The sequence below is a fragment of the Chrysemys picta genome, chromosome 4, assembly GCF_011386835.1.
Source record: "Chrysemys picta bellii isolate R12L10 chromosome 4, ASM1138683v2, whole genome shotgun sequence".
Lineage (NCBI taxonomy): Eukaryota > Metazoa > Chordata > Testudines > Emydidae > Chrysemys > Chrysemys picta.
The window spans coordinates 20,675,088-20,694,791 of record NC_088794.1 but is presented as its reverse complement, the minus strand read 5'-3'; the positions used below and the strand labels follow the sequence as shown (position 1 = coordinate 20,694,791).

The window sequence follows — 19,704 nt, the reverse complement described above, 5'->3', positions numbered from 1 at the left end:
ATCCAACTACAGAAGCAGTTTCTCCTCCCTTGGTGTTCACACCTCAACTGCTAGCAGAGCACCTCACCCTCCCTGATTGAGCTAACCTCGTTATCTCCATACTGATTTATACCTGCCTCTGGAAATTTCCATTACTTGCATCTGATGAACTGGGCCTTCATCCACGAAAGCTTATGCTCCAGTACTTCTGTTAGTCTTAAAGGTGCCACAGGACCCTCTGTTGCTACTAACAAGCCTTAATACTTATACAAGTGTCTTCCATCCCAGGATCTCTAATCTGAGAAAGTCACAGGGAAGTCCCAGCCTGGATTTATGTGTCCAGGTGTCATGGATTCCCAATAACTCCCAGTTATTAGTAAATATGTAGACTCATAGACTTTAAGGTCAGAAGGGACCATTATGATCGTCTAGTCTGACCTCCTGCACAACGCAGGCCACAGAATCTCACCCACCCATTTCTGTAACAAACCCCTGACCTATGTCTGAGCTATTGAAGTCCTCAACTTGTGGTTTAAAGACTTCAAGGTACAGAGAATCCTCCAGAAAGTGACCTGTGCCCTATGCTGCAGAGGAAGGCGAAAAACCCCCAGGACCTCTGCCAATCTGCCCTGGAGGAAAATTCCTTCCCGACCCCAAATATGGCAATCAGCTAAACCCTGAGCATGTGGGCAAGACACACCAGTCAGACACCCAGGAAAGAATTCTCTGTAGTAACTCAGATCCCACCCCATCTAACATCCCATCACAGGCCATTGGGCATATTTACCGCTAATAATCAAAGATCAATTAATTGCCAAAATTAGGCTATCCCATCATACCATCCCCTCCATAGACTTATCAAGCTTATTCTTGAAGCCAGATATGTCTTTTGCCTCCACTGCTGCGCTTGGAAGGCTATTCCAGAACTTCACTCCTTGGATGGTTAGAAACCTTTGTCTAGTTTGAAGTCTAAACTTCCTGATGGCCAGTTTATATCCATTTGTTCTTGTGCCCACATTGGTACTGAGCTTAAATAATTCCTTTCCCTCCCTGGTATTTATCCCTCTGATATATTTATAGAGAGCAATCATATCTCCCCTCAGCCTTCTTTTGGTTAGGCTAAACAAGCCAAGCTCTTTGAATCTCCTTTCATAAGACAGGTTTTCCATTCCTCGGATCATCCTAGTCGTCCTTCTCTGTACCTGTTCCAGTTTGAATTCATCCTTCTTAAACATGAGAGACCAGAACTCACACAATATTCCAGATGAGGTCTCACCAGTGCCTTGTATAATGATACTAACACCTCCTTATCTCTACTGGAAATACCTCGCCTGATGCACCCCAAGACTGCACTAGCTTTTTTTCACAGCCATATCACATTGGTGGCTCATAGTCATCCTGTGATCAACCAATACGCCGAGGTCCTTCTCCTCCTCTGTTACTTCCAACAGATGTGTCTCCAGTTTATAACAAAAATTCTTGTTATTAATCCTTAAATGCATGACCTTGCACTTTTTACTATTAAATTTCATCCTATTACTATTACTCCAGTTTACAAGGTCATCCAGATCTTCCTATAGGATATACCGGTCCCTCTCTGTATTGGCAATACCTCCCAGCTTCGTGTCATCCACAAACTTTATTAGCACATTCCCACTTTTTGTGCCAAGGTCAGTAATAAAAAGATTAAATAAGATTGGTCCCAAAACCGATCCCTGAGGAACTCCACTAGTAACCTCCCTCCAGCCTGACAGCTCACCTTTCAGTATGACCCGTTGTAGTCTCCCCTTTAACCTGTTCCTTATCCAGCTTTCAATTTTCATATTGATCCCCATCTAATTCCCCATGTGGAACTGTATCAAATGCCTTACTGAAATCGAGGTAAATTAGATCCACTGCATTTCCTTTGTCTAAAAAATCTGTTACCTTCTCAAAGAAGGAGATCAGGTTGGTTTGGCACGATCTACCTTTTGTAAAACCATGTTGTATTTTGTCCCAATTACTATTGACCTCAATGTCCTTAACTACTTTCTCCTTCAAAATTTTTTCCAAGACCTTGCATACTACAGATGTCAAACTGACAGGCCTGTAGTTACCCGGATCACTTTTTTTCCCCTTTCTTAAAAATAGGAACTATGTTAGCAATTCTCCAGTCATATGGTACAACTCCTGAGTTTACAGATTCATTAAAAATTCTTGCTAATGGGCTTGCAATTTCATGTTCCAGTTCCTTTAATTTGTATTATAGCCGTACCTAGAAGCTCCAACCAAGATCAGAACCCCTTTGAGCTAGCTATACATACACATAGGAAGAGGCTGTCCCTGCCCCCAAGATCTTATAATCTAAATTGATAAAGGAAATATTACTACCCCCATTTTACAGATGGGGAACTGAGGCACAAGAAGACTAAAAGTCTTGCCCAGGGCCACACAGGAAGACTGCAGTAGAACCAGACACTAAACTTGGAGCTTTTGAGTCACGGGCCAATACAAAAAGCACACAACCAACCTTTGTCTGTCTGTTATTACAGGTGATTTCTATTCATCACCAAAGTAGGAGGAGTGACTGATGAAGTCCAATCTCCTGTATGTACAATACTCCCTCTCCTAGAGAAAGGAAACCTGGACAATGCGCTCAGCAACCACCAGCATAGACTGTTGTCTGTGAAAGTCAAATCAGATGGTTTTCACACACAACCCAGCCAGTCCTACCTTGAATGACCTTGAGGCCAGCAGTGCATGCAGCTTCCCCATACTCATTCACAGCAGAGCAATGGTACAAATCAGTATCTTCTGCAGTGAGTTTGTTTATCTTAAAAAGAAGAAAATAGTATGAGCTGGCAGCAGTGGTGAATGAGGAATCTCTCCCTCTTCCCAGTTGCTCATCTCCTTATGAAGTAGCTGCAAAGTATCATCCTTGATCCTCTTTCTGTTCCCAGGACATTCCTAAAAGCTTTGCTTTCTTTAGTGCTGTGTGTTGTTGCAGATTCAATGCCACCCATACTAACTTCCATCCATGATCCATCTAGACAACTGTGCTCCGCTGGGACAATTCAGTTTGCAAAGCCCAGGGTGAAGTTCCTGCAACTTGACTCTACATAGCTCCTCCAATGCACCCCAGTCTTGACCTCTAACATCCCCTCCTAGTCCAGTCCTGAGTTCCTTGTACAGAGATCTGCTGATCCCATCAATCCTGAGCTGCACTACTTTCTGCTATTCTTGTCCTGGGTTCCCCACACAGCTCTGTTGATATCCACAGCCCCTGTGCTATCCCAGCCTGGGTTTCTCTCTTCCTATCTCTTTCTCTCTGCTATGCTGGGCCAGTATGCCATAGCTGACCCTTACCTGCAGGATGAACTCATTTGTAATGCCATTGAAGGACATTTGGTATTTGTCAGGATTGTTCATTTCTTCTTTGCTCCGCTTCCATATCACCTTGGGTGGGGGTTCACCCTTAACCACAGCCCTGAACATGGTATTTTTACCTTTCAAAAGAGGCAAAAAATTAGTCACTTAGGGCAGTGGTTCTCAAAGCCGGTCCACCGCTTGTTCAGGGAAAGCCCCTGGTGGGCCGGGCCAGTTTGTTTACCTGCTGCGTCCACAGGTTCAGCCGATCGCGGCTCCGATTGGCCGCGGTTCGCCATCCCAGGCCAATGGGGGCTGTGGGAAGGGCGGCCAGCACATCCCTCGGCCCACCAGGGGCTTTCCCTGAACAAGCGGCGGACCGGCTTTGAGAACCACTGACTTAGGGGAGGAGGCAGGAGCTTGGATAAAATAGGACCACGCAACAGTTGAGCTGCCTACTTTTCAAAAAGCTGACTTGAAAAGTATCTTTCAAACTCCTCCACTGACCAATATGATTTCTTCCCTGAATTTTTATTTTTAGGCAGAAAATGCATTTTTCGTAGGACTGAGTTTAATCCTAAAAATTCAGATCCAGATCTGGATTCAACCATACCAACATTTGTGCGGGTGTGGGGTGGATTTGGGGTTCCACTTCAGGCCCAATTTGATTTTTTTCCACATGTTAATGTTAAAAAACCTTAATGTTCTGTTAAAAAAGTTTGTTTGGGTTTTTTTTGGGGGGGGTACATAATCTATTAAGGATGTTGCATATGAATTTTAAGGATCTCAGTTCGAAACCTTGTAACATGCAGGATACACACACACACACACAGACAGCTACTGATGAGAGCTCTGCTATTTAGCCATGTCTGGCCACCAGTCTGGCAGATGCACCATCATCAAATAGCCCCAGTGATTCCAATCATCAGTGGCTATAAAGGGAAAGGACAATTTTAAAGAAGAGAGAGATCCCTAATCCAGCATAAAAACTCTATTCAGTATTTGGAATTTATGCTCTCTTAACAGAGAAATTTTCATTAACCCTTTCTGAGGAATCAGGCCCTATCCTCAGTGCACAAGAGTTATGCCATATTCCCTGCATCGTCTCAGCATCTTGTCCATTTGGCTTCTGCTGACTCCACCCAGCTCCCTCCTTTTCTTTTCACCTTGAGAGACACATTGGTTACTTTTGCAATCTTCCCAATACACATGCAGTAAATTATCCCAAGCACAGACAGTAAATTGTCACCACTAAATGCTAGTTTCTGAGGGTCCCTTTAGCATAGTAGATGTGAGGACAGTAGAGGTGGTCAGAAAATGTCTTCGTTTCCAGAGAAAAGTTAGAATTTTTATTGAAAAACATTTTTTCCAGTTTTCAGCCCCAAACAGCCAGAAACTAGAAATTGTTTTCCAACAAAAAATGGAAACTTTTCACAGAAAGCAGCCCCTTCCCCATGGTAGTTTTCATTTTGTCCAAACTCCAATTTTCGGTTGGAAAAAAGTTTCAATTGAAAAATTTTGACTAGCCCTAGGCAGGGACCATCTTTTTGTTCTGTGTCCATACAGTGCCTAGCACAACAAGGTCCTATAGTCCATGACTGGGGCCAGGGCCGGCTCTGGCTTTTTTGCCGCCCCAGGCAAAAAAGCCGCCGGCCACCCCCCCCCACCCCCCCCGCAGGGGGGGGGGGCAGCCGGAGCTCCGGGGGAGGGCGGCAAGCTCCGGGGGGAGGGCGGCCAGAGCCCTGGGAGGAGGGCGGCGAGCCCCAGCCGGGGCTCGGCTCTCCCCCCGGCGGCCAGAGGGCAGGGCGGCGAGAGGGTGGCGAGCCCCAGCCAGGGCTCGCCGCTCTCCCCCTGGCCGCCGAGGGGAGGGCGGCCAGAGCGCCAGGGGGAGGGCGGCGAGCCCGGCCGTGGCCCCGCTCTCCTCGGGGGCCGGAGCGCCGCGCCGCCCCCCTCCAGGTGCCGCCCCAAGCACAAGCTTGGTGGGCTGGTGCCTGGAGCCGGCCCTGACTGGGGCCTCTGGCATTATGCAAATACAACTAAGCATAATAATAAAGGACCGTATTTATTGTGGATGGCCCTGGTAAAAATCTGGGGCACCACTAGAGGGCACTGCATTCCTCTATAAAATGCACAACAGTCTATGGACAAGTGACATGATTGTATGGAGAGAGAGAGGAGAAAAGTGAAACCTGCAGGTGCTGGAAATCTATCCATCCTGCAGAGTTAGGGACTTTACACAGGCTTTGCCACATTCTGCAGAGTCCATACATACAATCTGAAACACTGCTCTAGGGCCCGATGCAAAGTCTATTGAAATCAATGGGAGTCTTTCCTCAGATGTCAGTGGGCTTCGGATTAGGCCTTTGGTGATGATGAACTGGCCTTCCCGTAAATACCACACACTGCAACCCAGGGACAGATTTACACCTGACACGCCACTAGACACAGCATGTTCAACGCTCCCCCTGCCTACAACTGACATTCATGTTTTCCGTAAAAAATTAAACATAAAGAAATATAAACACATCCTCCTTGGGAAGGCACGAGACCCTCCACCATGCATGTAGGGTTGCTAACTTTCTAATCGCACAAAATCAAACACTCTGCCCCGCCCCTGCCCTGAGGCCCTGCCCCTTCTCCCAGGCCTCAGCCCCCGCTTGTTCCATCCCCCTTCCTTCCATTGCTCACTCTCTCCCACCCTCACTCAAACTGGGCTGGGGCTGGGGGTTGGGGTGCGGGAGGGGGGTGAGGGCTCGAGCTGGGGGTACGGGCTCTGGGGTGGGACCAGAAATGAGGGGTTCAGGGTAGGGTGACCAGATAGCAAGTGTGAAAACTTGGGCTAGGAGGTGGGGGGTAATAGGAGCCTATATAAGAAAAAGCCCCAAATATCGGGACTGTCCCTGTAAAATCGGGACCTCTGGTCACCCTAGTTCAGGGTGCAGGAGAGGGCTTCGGGCTGGGGCAGAGGGTTGGGGTGTGTGTGGTGGGGAAGGGCTCCGGCTGGGGGTGTAGGCTCTGGGCTGCGGCTGAGGGATGAGGGGTTAGGAGTTTGGGAGGGGGTGAGGGCCCCGGCTGGGGGTATGGGCTCTGGGGTGGGGCCGTAGATGAGGGGTTTGGAGTGCAAGAGGGGACTCAGGTCTGGGGCGGGAAGTTGGAGTGCGGGGGGGTGAGGGCTCCGGCTAGGGGTTTGGGCTGTGAGATGGGGCCAGGGATGTGGGGTTTGCGGTGCAGGAGCAGGCTGAGGCCAAGGGGTTTGGAGTGTGGGAGGGGGTGCGGGCTCTGGCTGGGGGTGTGGGCTCTGGGGTGCGGTGGGGGATGAGAGGTTTGGGGTGCAGGAGGGGGATTAGGGCTGGAGCAAGGGTTTTGGGGTGTGAGGGGGGATTGTGGGGTACAGGCTCTGAGAGGGAGTTTGGGTGTGAGAGGGGACTCCGGGCTGGGGGTTGGGATGTGGGGGGTGTGAGGGCTCCGGCTGGGGGTGTGGGCTCTGGGGTGGGGCTGGGGATCAGGGGTTTGGGGTGCAGGGACGGCTCAGGGATGGGGCAGGGTGTTGGGTGGGTGCGGGGTGCTGGCTCCAGGAGGGCGTTTGGATGCAGGAGGGCACTCTATGCTGTGGCAGAGGGTTGGGGTGCAGGAGGCGGTGCAGGGTCTTGGCGGTGTTTACCGCGGCTCCCAGGAACCAGCCACCAGGTTCTTACGGCCCCTAGGCGCATGGGCAACCAGTGAGGCTACGCGCGCTGCCCTCACACCTTCAGGTGCCACCCCCTCAACTCCCATCGGTCTCGGTTCCCGGCCAATGGGAGCTGTTTAGCCAACAGTCGGGGCGCGGGCAGCACGCAGAGCCTCCCTGGCCGCCCATGCGCCATGGGGCCGCAGGGTCCTGGGAGCCACTTCTAGGAGCTGCATGGAGCCAGGGTAGGCAGGGAGTCTGCCTCAGCCCTGGGCCCTTGCTGCACCACCAACCGGACTTTTAACAGCCCGGTCGGCGGTGCCAACTGGAGCCACCAGGGTCCCTTTTCGACTGGACATTCTGGTAAAAAACCATACATCTGGCAACCCTACATGCATGGTGCTCCCAGCCCGAGCTGTGGCGCAGCCCACCCGCCCCAGGTGAGCCGCAAGGGGGGACTGTACTTCTCCCCATGGTGAGCGGTCCCTGGGTGTCTTCCATCCCTCCTGCAGCCCAGCGCTGGCCACGCCCCTCCCACTCTCTCCCTGGCACAGGGCAGAAGCAGCAGGGCGCTCGAGATTGGGAAGGGGCTGGGACGCTCCCAGCACCTTCAGCAGCTGCTCCACCCAGCTGTGGCTCACAGAGTCCCCAGGTGGGCTGACTCAGATGCTCACCCAACTCCAGCCCCACACGCAGGGTGGCCAGGAGCCCAGCTGCAGCAGGAGAGCGGACTGTATTAACTTTTTAACGTTTAACCCACTTTTAACTTTTAGGAACCCCTAGAACACCGATGATCCCAGGCACGTGCCTACTGTGCCTCACTAGAAATCCGGCCCTGCTGCAACCTCCATCACACTACTCCTTGATGTAGTGGGGCCAGCAGAGCACAAATGGAGGTGTCAAGCCCTCCTGTCACCCCTCACTTTAATGGGGGCTTAATCTCAATACTGAGCTTTTTAAATGCTTCAGTGGAAAATGAAAATAAACCAGCTGAAGTTTCTATTGTAAAACATTTTACTCTGATCACCTGGAAGTAGATCAACCTGCTGTAGAGTCCAAATGGCTCCGCTTATACCAGATGAGCCAGATTCTGATCTCACTTCCATGGCGTAAAGCAATAATAACTCCACTGCCATCAAGGGAGTTACTCCAGACTTATACCAACGTGACTGAGGCTTTAGCTACACAAGAAAATTGTATTGAATTAACTGTTTCAAAACTGACAATTAAATCGATAGTTTTCTCATGCAGGCAAGGCCTGAGATCTAGAATCTGGCTCTTTGAGATTAACTGTTTCTTAAGAGCGTCTCACCGTCCTGTAATGTTAGGGTGATGGGTTTTCGCTCAAAGTCAGGCGTGCTACATCCTTTTGGAATAACTTCAACAAACTGCTTGATGGTCACCCCTGGGATGGCAGATTTCTTACGGGGTTTCACTGGAGAAAAAAAAAATTAACATGAATTCAAGTTACATTGTGAACTCTTCAGGGCAGGGAGCATCTCTTAATATGTGTATATATGATGTCCCGTACAACGGGGCATAGCTCGCAGTTGGGATCTCTAAGCATAAGCACTACTGTACATAATTCATAATAAGAAATAGAGGTCTGAACAGCAACAGTCAGATGTGGATCTAGACATTCCTCAAGTTCTGGGTGTTCAGATCAGAGATTTTAATTTGACCTGTTGTAAGTTAGTGGCCAGGCGACTGGTTTAGATACAAGGTTTTTGTCCAGGCACGCATCTCCTCATAGACAAAGCAATCATGCCTACTGCTCCTTTGGAGCTAGTCAAGCTTTTGGACATTGCCAATTGTGGGGTGATTATTCAGAATTCCACATGCTGATCAGTTGGAGTTTTGAATCTAGGAAAGGATGGTGGCAGAGATGTACAAAACCTATTAGACCAGTGAGTCCATCCCATTGCAAAGGCAAGATATAGTTCCCTGACAGAGGACACATCACATATTAAACACAAACTACAAGAAGGCAAGACTGGCTCATTTCTGATGAAGATCACAGGTCAAGTTCACAGTTTCTTGGTTTATTGTTCTCTCTCACCTGCCCTCTGGCTTTCCATTGTCATTCTGGAGGTCAGCTCTACAGCTTAGTGGATTCTCCTGCAAAATAGAAGATAGTTTCATTGCTTGGGGAGGTTCATAACTCATGGGGTGTGTGGAAAGACCTAATACCCAGAAGCTATTTAAAATCTTTTCCTTATTTTGCTTGCATCAGTTTGCCCCATCCTCAGTTGCTAGACCCCAGCACTCCGGAGGAGAAAGCCTAGTTCATTAGCATACCTCCACCACTTATTCCTCAAAGAATCGCCTCCGGGCATCAGATTCCACCTCCACCACCTTGCTTTTTTCATTATTGCTTATAAACTATCAGTATGTTATGACTGAAGTAACCAAGCAGTTAGCAGGACTAAACCGGATTATTTATTCAAGCCAATTTACACACATAACAACATTCCACCATTGTATCTTCTGCCTCCATATTCCCTTGATTCCTTCCCCCAGATGCTGCCTAGTGTTCTCAGGTTGAAAGAACTGGGCACACTTAGTCTAAAGGAGAGGAGGTTGACAGGGAAACTTATAATAGTCTTCAAATATATAAAAGACTGTTATAAAGAGGACAGTGTTCAATTGCTTTCCATATCCACCGAGTGGAGGGCAAGAAATAATTGGCTTGGTTTGCAGCAAGGGAGATTCAAGTTAGATATTAGGAAAAACTTTCTAACTCTAGGATACTTGAGCACTGGAACAGATTATCAAGGGAGGTTGTGAAATTCTCATCATTGGAAGTTTTTAAGAACAGGTTAGACAGACACCTGTCGCCAGGGATGGTCTGGCTTTACTTGGTCCTACCTCAGTGCAAGGGAATGGACTGTGACCCCTGAAAGTCCCTTCCAGCCCTACGTTTCTATGATCCCCAAGTGCGTCTCATAACTTCATTGGGAAGAATCGCTTAATTTGGCTAGTAAAAATAATGGGGACGCTTGTATTTTATTGTGAAACAACAAAATTTGAGATCCAGGTTGGGCTTGGACCTTCACAAAAGCATCCATCACTACTCTGTGTTATTCTGAAGCTGTAATAATAAACTGAGGGCAAGAGGTAAAGGGAATTCAGGAAGAGTCACTGTCCTTTATGGGGCACCATTTTCTCTCCCAATTTTTTACTCCCCACTCCACTTTTGTGCCTGGTTAGCAACCCTTTCTCCAGGCCAAAGAGCTTGCATTGAGTAGGCCAATTCTGCTCCAACTGCTGGCTAGGAAGGCATCACTCAGGAGCAACAGAACCTCTGCAAGGCTCCCAGCCCAAGTGGAACTGGGCAGTACGGGACTCAAAGCCACCTCCTCATGGCAGCACAATGCACAGAGAACCAAAGAGTCAAGCCAGCCCAGCCGGGGGTCCATCGTTCATTCAACTCTGGATGGTAGTAATGTTAATTTTCTTTTCCTTTTGTGCTGCTTCCTTTAAAATAAAGTCCCCATGGGGAGAAGCTCGCTCAGGGAGTTGGTAATAGGTAATGAGCCATTTACCTCTAGGTGTCTGGGTCCCCTTTGGTGGCCTATGTTAGAAGAGCTTGGTCAATCTCTGTTGAGTTTCAAGTGGGTTGGGAAGGGAGCACATGATAAAAATCCACCACTCCGGCTGACACTCGCACTGTAGAGACCAAAGACTGAAAGGGCCATGAACAGCAACCTTTCCTTCAGCTCCCAGATGGGTTTTCTCCAAGGCAGGGGTGAGGCACCCTGGCAGAGAAAGTTTGCCCTGCCGGGGCCTCAGCAGCACCTCTTCTGGGGTAAATGGAGGCATTCCCCCTCCAGGGCCAGAGATCAGCACTTTCCCCAAATTATTTTGAAAAGACAAATTAAAGTGGAAAACATAACCGTGAAATCCTAGCATCATTCTTCCCTTGTGCCCTCTATTTGGCCATGAGCATTAGCTGTGTCTGCTGACAGTATTTGTGTTTCCCTGGCTCACAATATAGGAAACACAATGGGGACAAAGAAGAAAATGAGGACATTATTTTCCCAGTTGGTGGGGCAAAAGGCTGCCAGTTTTCAGACTCTATGGACCGGACTCTGCATGTACAATGGTATAAATCGTGAGTAACTCCACCCAGGACAGTGGAGTTACACCAGGGTATGTGAGAAGAGGATCAGGCCCTGTATATGCTGCTGGAAAATATATCCTGTTTATCCCTTGGGAATTAAGGCTGTGTTCCAGCAGCCACTTCCATGGCCCCTTTTTATACCTTTTTATTGCCCAGTCATCGTCTCTTGGCTTTCAGTATCAGTGGACATTGGCAGCCTAGCTACTTTTCTATGTTCATCTGCTGCCTTTACCCTTAGCATGAATAATAACGTCTGATGCCACACAAACCCCTTCCACAGACCATGATTGTTCATGTAAGATGTGGAAGTTAGCTAGCTTTCCTTCGCACCGGCCCATACTTCCTCTCTAATGGGCTTTTACCCATTGCTGGAATTCAGCTGCCTTACCAGTGGGGGTAATCACTTTTATTTACAAAAAGAACAGGAGTACTTGTTTAGCTTGTTTAGTACTTGTTTAGTACTTTTATTTAGCACAGGCAGAGCCAGTGGAGCTAAGAGGTTCCTAGCACCCAGATCTAACAGGTTTTTAATTTGCCAGTAGATGCTCCCCCCATAAATGGTATGATTCTAGCTGAAAAGGGTCCTCCTGCTGCTATTTATTCCAAACTCCCATTACGAGTTATGGTAGGGATTCTGCTTGAACTACCAGGGGGCTCTTTCATTTAGTCAGACAGTCGGTCATAAGAGGTGTCAATTTCCAGCCTTGGTTTTACCAGAGTTCTTTTGGGGGAAGGAATGGAGACAACACCTTCTGCAGATGGGCTGATAATTTAAAACCATCTGTGATGCAGCAAAACCCTCCAAGAGACTGACCTTCTTCCATTTCACAGCTTGTTTTCCACCCCCACCCCCCATAGTCTTGTTAACCCTTGTGGTGCTGGCATGCCACTGAAATGCCACAAAATGTCAGGGTGGTGTCTGGTGCATTCAGCAGCGGTCAGGGGTTTAAATGAGGAGAGGATGCATTCTCCATAGGAGCAAGTGCCCCCACCAAAGCGAGAAGTGAGTGAAAGGACAAGGGAAAACAACTGCCCCGAGAGAGCATCTCATCTCCTGCATCATCTCAGGATTAAATTGAATGGAACATTTTAATTGGAGGCGAGATTCTTCTGGGTCCTCTATTTAGCCTTTAACTCCTTTCCCTTTCAAGAGCTCATCTTGAATTCACCATCTCAGGCTGATGAGGGCCGGACCGGACTCCTTCCAGAACATTGCGGCAGCAGACCTGGACTGCCCAGAGAGGGTTGCGAGAAGTGATGCATAGAAACTTAGGAACTGACACTTCTGCAAGGCTCACAGCCCTGTCCATCGAACATGAGGCTAGATGCATGACCTGCTCTCATGCCCCCCGCCTTGGCTGAGTGGGACCACACATTTCGGCCATGGTTCTCTAGTGACAGACGGGGCCATATTCATCTCTGGATTACTGTGCTAGAAGACAATGTTACACCAGGGAGGACTGAAAAAACATTCAGAGTGGGATCTGCAAAGCCACCTAAGACATTTGGACAATTAATGGGAACTGAGTGTCCAAATCCCCTAGATCACTTTCAATATCCCACCCTCAGAATCTACCCAGACACTATAGTGATTAGAACCCCATAAATACAGATGGAAAATGAAAGAAAGAAAGAAACGTATGTTTAAGGCTATATGGAGTGGATGTTTGCTAGATGCTCCTATTTACACTGAACCCTTCATCATAAGAATGGCCATACTGGGTCAGACCAATGGTCCATCTAGCCCAGTATCCTGTCTTCTGACAGTGGCCATTGACAGGTGCATCAGAGGGAATGAACAGAACAGGGCAATTATCAAGTGATCCCTCCCCTGTCATCCAGTCCCAGCATCTGGCTATCAGAGACTTAGGGACATCCAGAGCGTGGGGTTGCATCCCTGCTCATCTTGGCTAATAGCTATTGATGGACCTTTCCTCCATGAAATTATCTCATTCTTTTTTAACACAGTTATAGTTTTGGCCTTCACAACATCCCCGGCAACAATTACTACAAGTTGAGAGTGGGTTCCACTACGGTGAGTAGGGGGGTCACCAAATGAAATTAATAGGCAGCAGGTTTAAAACAAACAAAAGGAAGTATTTCTTCATACAACACACAGTTAATATGTGGAACTCCTTGCCAGAGGATGTTGTGAAGGCCAAGACTATAACAGGGTTCAAAAAAGAACTAGATAAGTTCATGGAGGGTAGGTCCATCAATGGCTATTAGCCAGGATGGGCAAGGTTGGTGTCCCTAGCCTCTGTTTGCCTGAAGCTGAGAATGGGTGACAGGGAATGGATCACTTGATGATTACCTGTTCTGTTCATTCCCTCTGGAGCACCTGGCACTGGCCACTGACAGAAGACAGGATACTGGGCTAGATGGACCTTTGGTCTGACCTAGTATGGCCATTCTTATGTGTGGTGTGAAGTACTTCCTTTTGTTTGTTTTAAACCAGATGCCTATTAATTTAATTGGGTGACCCCTGCTTCCTGTGTTATGCGAAGGGGTAAATAACACTTCCCTATTCACTTTCTCCATACCAGTCATAATTTTGTAGACCTCTATCTAACTAACCCCCTTAGTTGTCTCTTTTCCAAACTGAATAATCCCAGTGTTTTTACTCTCTCCTCATAGGGAAGCTGTTCCATACCATAAATCATTTTTGTCATACTTAGAATCATAGAATATCAGGGTTGGAAGGGACCTCAGGAGGTCATCTAGTCCAACCCCCTGTTCAAAGCAGGTCCAATTCCCAACTAAATCATCCCAGCCAGGGCTTTGTCAAGCTTGACCTTAAAAACCTCTAAGGAAGGAGATTCCACCACTTCCCTAGGTAACCCATTCCTTCTCTGCACCTTTTCCATTTCTAATATATCTTTGAGACATAGAAATATATTAGAACTATATCACTCAAGGCTAAAGAGCACTGTGGGCACTGAGACTAGGATAGGTTTCTTCTGTTTCACCAGCTCAAATCCAGCGATGGTTGGGTAATGACAAAGTCATTTTCCCTTGTGGTCATTAACTAGTGTCTCAATCTTCGTCCCATTCCGGCTGGATAAATGTCCTTTGCATAAGTTAGCGACCTTGTTGGTAGTCTCATTGCAGAGGCTAAGGACTGAATTGGCCATACAGACTGAACTTTACTTTCACCTACAAGAGATGCTTTTGAGAACGTCGTATAGGGTGCAGGGTTTGAGGGACGCTTACCCTGTAGGCTCTTTATACTATACTGTACTCAGATTGTGGACAGAGGACTTCAGGCCAACATTTTCAAAGCTGGGTGCCTAAAATTAGGCCCCTTCATCCATAATATTTAGACACCTAAATAAGAGACTGATTTGCAGAAGTGCCAACTACCTGCAGCTCCTATTGATTTCAGTGGAGGATGCTCAGCCCCTCTGAATATTAGGTCTGGAATTCAGATGTCTGAATATGGATTTAGGGGCCTAATTGAAGACACCAAAGTTTGACAATTTGACTCTCAGTCTGGCACTTTCACCAGCAATGGGCCAGATTCTGATCTCATCATACTGCCATGATTAGTCCGACTGCCATCAACTGATTAAGGTGCTGCTCAGCATGAGAAGGTACCCAGTTCTCATGCTGTAAATTAGCCTCTGCCCTTTTCACAATGTATCGAATCCTTGTTATTCCCTCATTCAACACTCATTTGTTTTCATCCATGTCTGACTGGGAATGATTGTCAACTCCATCCATGATTTAGATGGGGCACTGGCTGCTTATCAATCGGGCACTCATGCCCCACCCCTGTGATTGCTAACGCCCAGCCCCTGACCACTCCTGGCTGGCCAGCATTGGATCACGCTTACCCTTTCCTTCTATAACTTGGTCTCATCAGCGACGTAATTAATGAAACCCTGACCCACTGTCAGAGCCACCCTCCCCTTTCTCCCAGGCCTGGTAAAGAAAATGACATTTTAACCCGCCTTGCACCTTAATGGACTTGGGAAATGCATCCAGCACCACTGGTCCTGTATGACCCTATATGGTCCTTGCTCTTTGTTGGATGTCTTCTCACTCTAGCTAAAATTAGCATCAGGGCAATAGGCGTTCCCAACCACGCTGCATGCACTACTGCCAGGAACCCCTGGGGTTAATAAAACACTGCTGTTTATATTAAAATAATGTGGCATAAAATCCAGGTGCAATAAGGAATTCCTGATGTCAAGGACTGAGCTTTTCCCCATATTTTTCAATGCATTAACGGAAACCTTTACAACTACCACCACACCTCCCTGACCCACCCCCCAGTTTAGCATATTAAAACAACTCCAGCTAAGGATCTTTCCCAACAACAAAATATGCAATAAAGTCCTTGCCTGAAAGGCTGCATTTTAACCTTCCTACCGCATCATGTTAAGAGTCCATGGCTGAAACAATTGCTGCAGAAAATCACCTGGAATCCAGTTAATCCACAGTGAAGTCCCATCTGTTTTCTCTTTCCCTGCATTTTGGATTGAATGTTATTTTCTACATCTTTCTAGGGCTGCCTTGTCTGAACTTGGCCTGGCCCAAACAGAGCCACTATCTGCTATGAGCAGAAAAGTGCCAGAAGAATCCAGTCCCTGAGATTTCAAGTCCCACTCCTGCAATTTGTATTTCCCCAGCAAAGTCCATCTTTAATCAGCATCCTAACAGAGGAATAAAGCAGCCCTCATCCAAAGCCAGAACGTTACCCCAGCACCCACCCCAGAAATAACTGAATAGGTTAGAAATAAATAAATCACCAGACAGCGAATCGCTCCCAGCCACATGCCCATTGCACCCAACTTGCACCCTAGAAACCCCTGTGAACTTGGTGGCTTTACAAAGTATTTAGGAGTCCATGAGTTTTCTCCCTTAGTGTGAAGAGGAGGTTAGCAGAAGCTACCACCAATTATCTTTTGTTCAATGTCAAGACAACTAGGAGTAACCCAGATCAATTGTTCCTACCATATGCAAGCAATCACAGTTCATTCGTCATTCTGCACCGGGTGCTTAGAACTCACCTGTATATTGTGTCTTCCTCCTACAGTTCTGTCTTCTCCTTGATTCCCTTCCTCCCCAGGATGCTGTGAAAGCTGCTGCTGCTTGCAAGAGTTGCCTTTCCAGTCTAAGCTCAGATACCAAAGAGCAGCTTAGATCACTAAGAGCCTTTGCTGCTGCTCTCTCTGTGCTCTCACTTTCTCCCTCTCGCTGACCTAATCTCTCTCTTGCCCTCTCCTCTTAGGAGGTGACAGCCTGTGATAAATCTAAACAATTTTTTATGGGAACCCAATGCACCAGTCTCCTGTTCATTTTTATTTCAGTACATACCACTGACGACACTGGACAAGTTTGAGATTAACTTAATTCTTTGACGTTTCTTAAGTCAGTTCACAGGGCTGGTTTTCTGCAGATCTTCTTTCTTCTTCAAAGCATCGCCTTGAAAGCTTTTGTTCCACTAAACCTTTGAACAATCTAAGCAAAGTGCAGCATAATTGTCTGCTTTGAAAACAGTAAGATTAATTTGGGCCAGGCTTTCAGAGGTGCTGAGCACCTCACGATCCCAGGTGAAATCAGTGGCTGAGCTCTTCTGAAAATCAGGCCCATAGCACTTTGATTAATATTTCTACAGTCCTTTGAAGATAAAAAACGATATATAAATGCCAAATATTAGTATTAATATTTTTATGGGCTAAGTCACAGCCACTTCCTGAAACCCTTTTAATGTATTTTTAAGTGTTAAACTTCTTTTTCAGCTTACTGTAGTTTTTCTTTTCTTAAAATGCAAGTAGATCAGGTAATGGTACAAGTATGACCTGGTGTTTCAGACACAAGTTACCACCTTTTTTTTGTGTGTGCTGCAAAACAATGCTGTTTTCCCCAATCATCTCACATAAAAAAGAATATTGTAAGAGACAAAGCGGGAGACTTTTCCCACTCAGAACATGTCATGAAAGTTCATGCATCAGTCTGTGTGTTTGGTTAGCCAGGCAGGGTACGGCATATATTTACACATTGCTGTATGAATGGAAAATTTGCCTCTTTGCTATGAAATAAAACATATTGCAAACTTATAGAGCACATATAATTTGCTGCCTTGGTGTGGTCTCCTGAGTAGCCATCATTATTTTTCCTAAAAGTGACAACTTATTTTACGCATAACATACAAAGACTTATACCCAGGATAAAAATCCACAAAATAACTAATTTCAGAACACATGAAGATATATTCAGTCTCGCCCAATGCAATATCACTGTCTTCCTTTTATACAAACAAACAAAAAGGCAATGGCTGTTGAAAATAGCAATTCCAGTCCTAATAACCACTGGGAAGCATTTCTTGCTCAATTTTATCCTACTTTTTCTACAGCAAGTTACAGTGGATCCGTATATTTGATTTGGGAGAAATGAAGTAACAGCTGCCCAAACTGAGCTTGAGCACTCCTGAATTTTGAGGTGTTCAAATCTGGAAGGCAGGTGCTGGGGGGTGGGGAGAGGAAGGGGGCTGTGGCTCTGCGGGGGAGCACGGCAGCATGTATGCAGCAGTGTGTCTGGCGCTGCGCGGAGCCAGACCCACTGGTCTGAGTGGCACAGTAAGGAGGCTGGGGGGTTGGATGGGGCGGAGGTTCGGGGGGGCAGTCAGGGGCAGGGAGAAGGGGGGGTTATATGGGTCAGGGGGTTGCGGGGGGCAGTCAGGGGATAGGCATGGGCGTCCCGGGGGTTTGTCAGGGGACAGGTAGGGGGTGGGGTCCTAGGGTGGAAGTTGGGGGGGGGTGTCTCAGGAGGGGGCAGTTGGGGACAAGGAGAAGGGAGGCTTAGATAGGGGGTGGGGTCCTGGGGGGCAGTTAGGGGCAGGGGTCCCGGGAGGGGGTGATCAGGGGACAGGGAGCAGGAGGGGTTGGGGTTTCTGTGGGAGGCAGTCGGAGGGAGTGGATGGTGGCAGGGTGGGGCTACCCTCCCTCCCTGTGGAGTGTCCTATTTTTTTAAATGCTAAAATATGGTATCCCTATTCACAGTGCAGCTCTCCATTCAGGGTAGGCTGCAGCATGAGATCTCAGCTACCTCACTCCCTCCCCCTCTTTCCTGTTGGTAGTGGCCAAGGGAATGCTGGGAAATGTAGTTCTTTCCCTGCTCCAGGGCTGGCTCTATAGGCAGGGAGCTAACCAAGGAACTACAGCTCCCAGGGCCCCCTGTTGGTTCTCAGCTCCCATGCTGCATCCCTGCCGCCCCTGCAAATGGGCTGCCCCAAGCACGTGCTTGCTTTGCTGGTGCCTAGAGCCGCCCCTGAGTGTAGACTAGCCCAGAGATATAAACCGACAGGAGACAGGAGTTTGGGAAGCTGCAATGGTCCCTCATGCTTAAGAAAAGCTGCGACATGCAGAGAATGCAATGAGTGACCCTGCACATGCTCCCAGCCACCCTGGTTTGCCTCTATGGCAGGGCCCTGCTGACATGAGTGAGAGGGGCCTTTACTAAGCATCGTTGCCATGGTTATTGAAATATTCGCACAGAAGTTTTCATAGGAGAATCTCATCGTACTTTGTAGTGAGTGAATTACGCCTCAAAATACTCCTCCAAGGTCAGTATCATTATTCCCATTTGAAAGGTGGGAAAACTGAGGCAAAGACAACAACAAAGTAAGGACTAGAATCCAGGAGTCAATTCCCAGGACCCTGCTCTAAGCACTAGACAACACTGCCACCTGGAGGTGGGAATAGAAGCAGGGGCCCTGACACACAACCCTATTGCTCTACTCACTAGAACACACTCCCTTCCAGAATCACAAATAGAACCCAAGGATCCTGGGTGCTGGGGCCCTGCTCTAACCACTAGGTCGCCCTCCCTTCTAAAAGTTATAGGTAACAGTTAACTTCATTGAGCAGTCAAATGACAGGCAGTGTCACAGTGCAGTAAAGTCTCTAATGAAAAGCTTAGCTGGAAAAAAATAAATCAAGGGAAATAAAGTTTTCTCATGGGACCCCCTTCTCCGAGATTCCCAGTTCATCTTTCTGAAACGTACAGGAATCATCTCTACCAAGATGAGCACCTTTATGTCAGTGTAAATGCACCCAGCCTACAGGACACTGATTCAACCGATATGGATGAGCGGTATGACTCCGTATTGTCAAAACTCATTAGCCAGGCCCCCAAAATCATGAGATTGCTTTTGTAAGGATTTCCTGATTTTTTTAAGCCTTTTCCTTTGCTGTTTGATTTCTGAACCTTTCTAGTGCACTTGGGCCACATTTTCAACCTTTTCTATGCCACCACAAGGGACAGAAACTCACTTTTTAACCAAAAGTGGAGATTCTCACATCATCACATGATACCAGGAACTGGGCCTTTAAGAAAACTGTCCAAAAGCAAAAGACTTGCAGTAAAATTATGACCGTCAACAACACTGAGGCCTCTGTGTCTGTCTTCTGGATAGTGAGCGCTTCAGAGCAGGGACCGTCATGCACAGCTCCAAGCATATTCTCGGTTGCTCAACCAATAAATAATAATACTGCCTTACTGTAAAACTACCCTAGAAAAAGAGAGCTGGAAATGCTGCTCTGAGAGACTAGGACATAGCATGAGATGGTCTCGGCCTTCAAGC

General features: G+C 47.5%; 1 protein-coding gene across 2 annotated transcripts in view; it reads right to left on the bottom strand.

Annotated features, from left to right (window-relative positions):
- LOC135982912 (immunoglobulin-like and fibronectin type III domain-containing protein 1) overlaps positions 1-19,704 on the bottom strand; it is a 41,533-nt gene that overhangs the window by 8,533 nt on the left and 13,296 nt on the right. Inside the window, exons 1-5 of one of the 2 annotated variants that reach the window (XM_065591547.1) lie at positions 16,130-18,014; positions 9,051-9,109; positions 8,304-8,426; positions 3,325-3,464; positions 2,692-2,791 (exon numbers count right to left, since the gene is read on the bottom strand). In XM_065591547.1, coding sequence (XP_065447619.1) covers positions 2,692-2,791; positions 3,325-3,464; positions 8,304-8,426; positions 9,051-9,075 — 388 coding nt within the window. In that variant the 5' untranslated portion in view covers positions 9,076-9,109; positions 16,130-18,014. Of the gene's footprint in view, positions 1-2,691; positions 2,792-3,324; positions 3,465-8,303; positions 8,427-9,050; positions 9,110-16,129; positions 18,015-19,704 lie in introns of those variants that run through there. The other variant, XM_065591546.1, reaches the window with a different exon arrangement.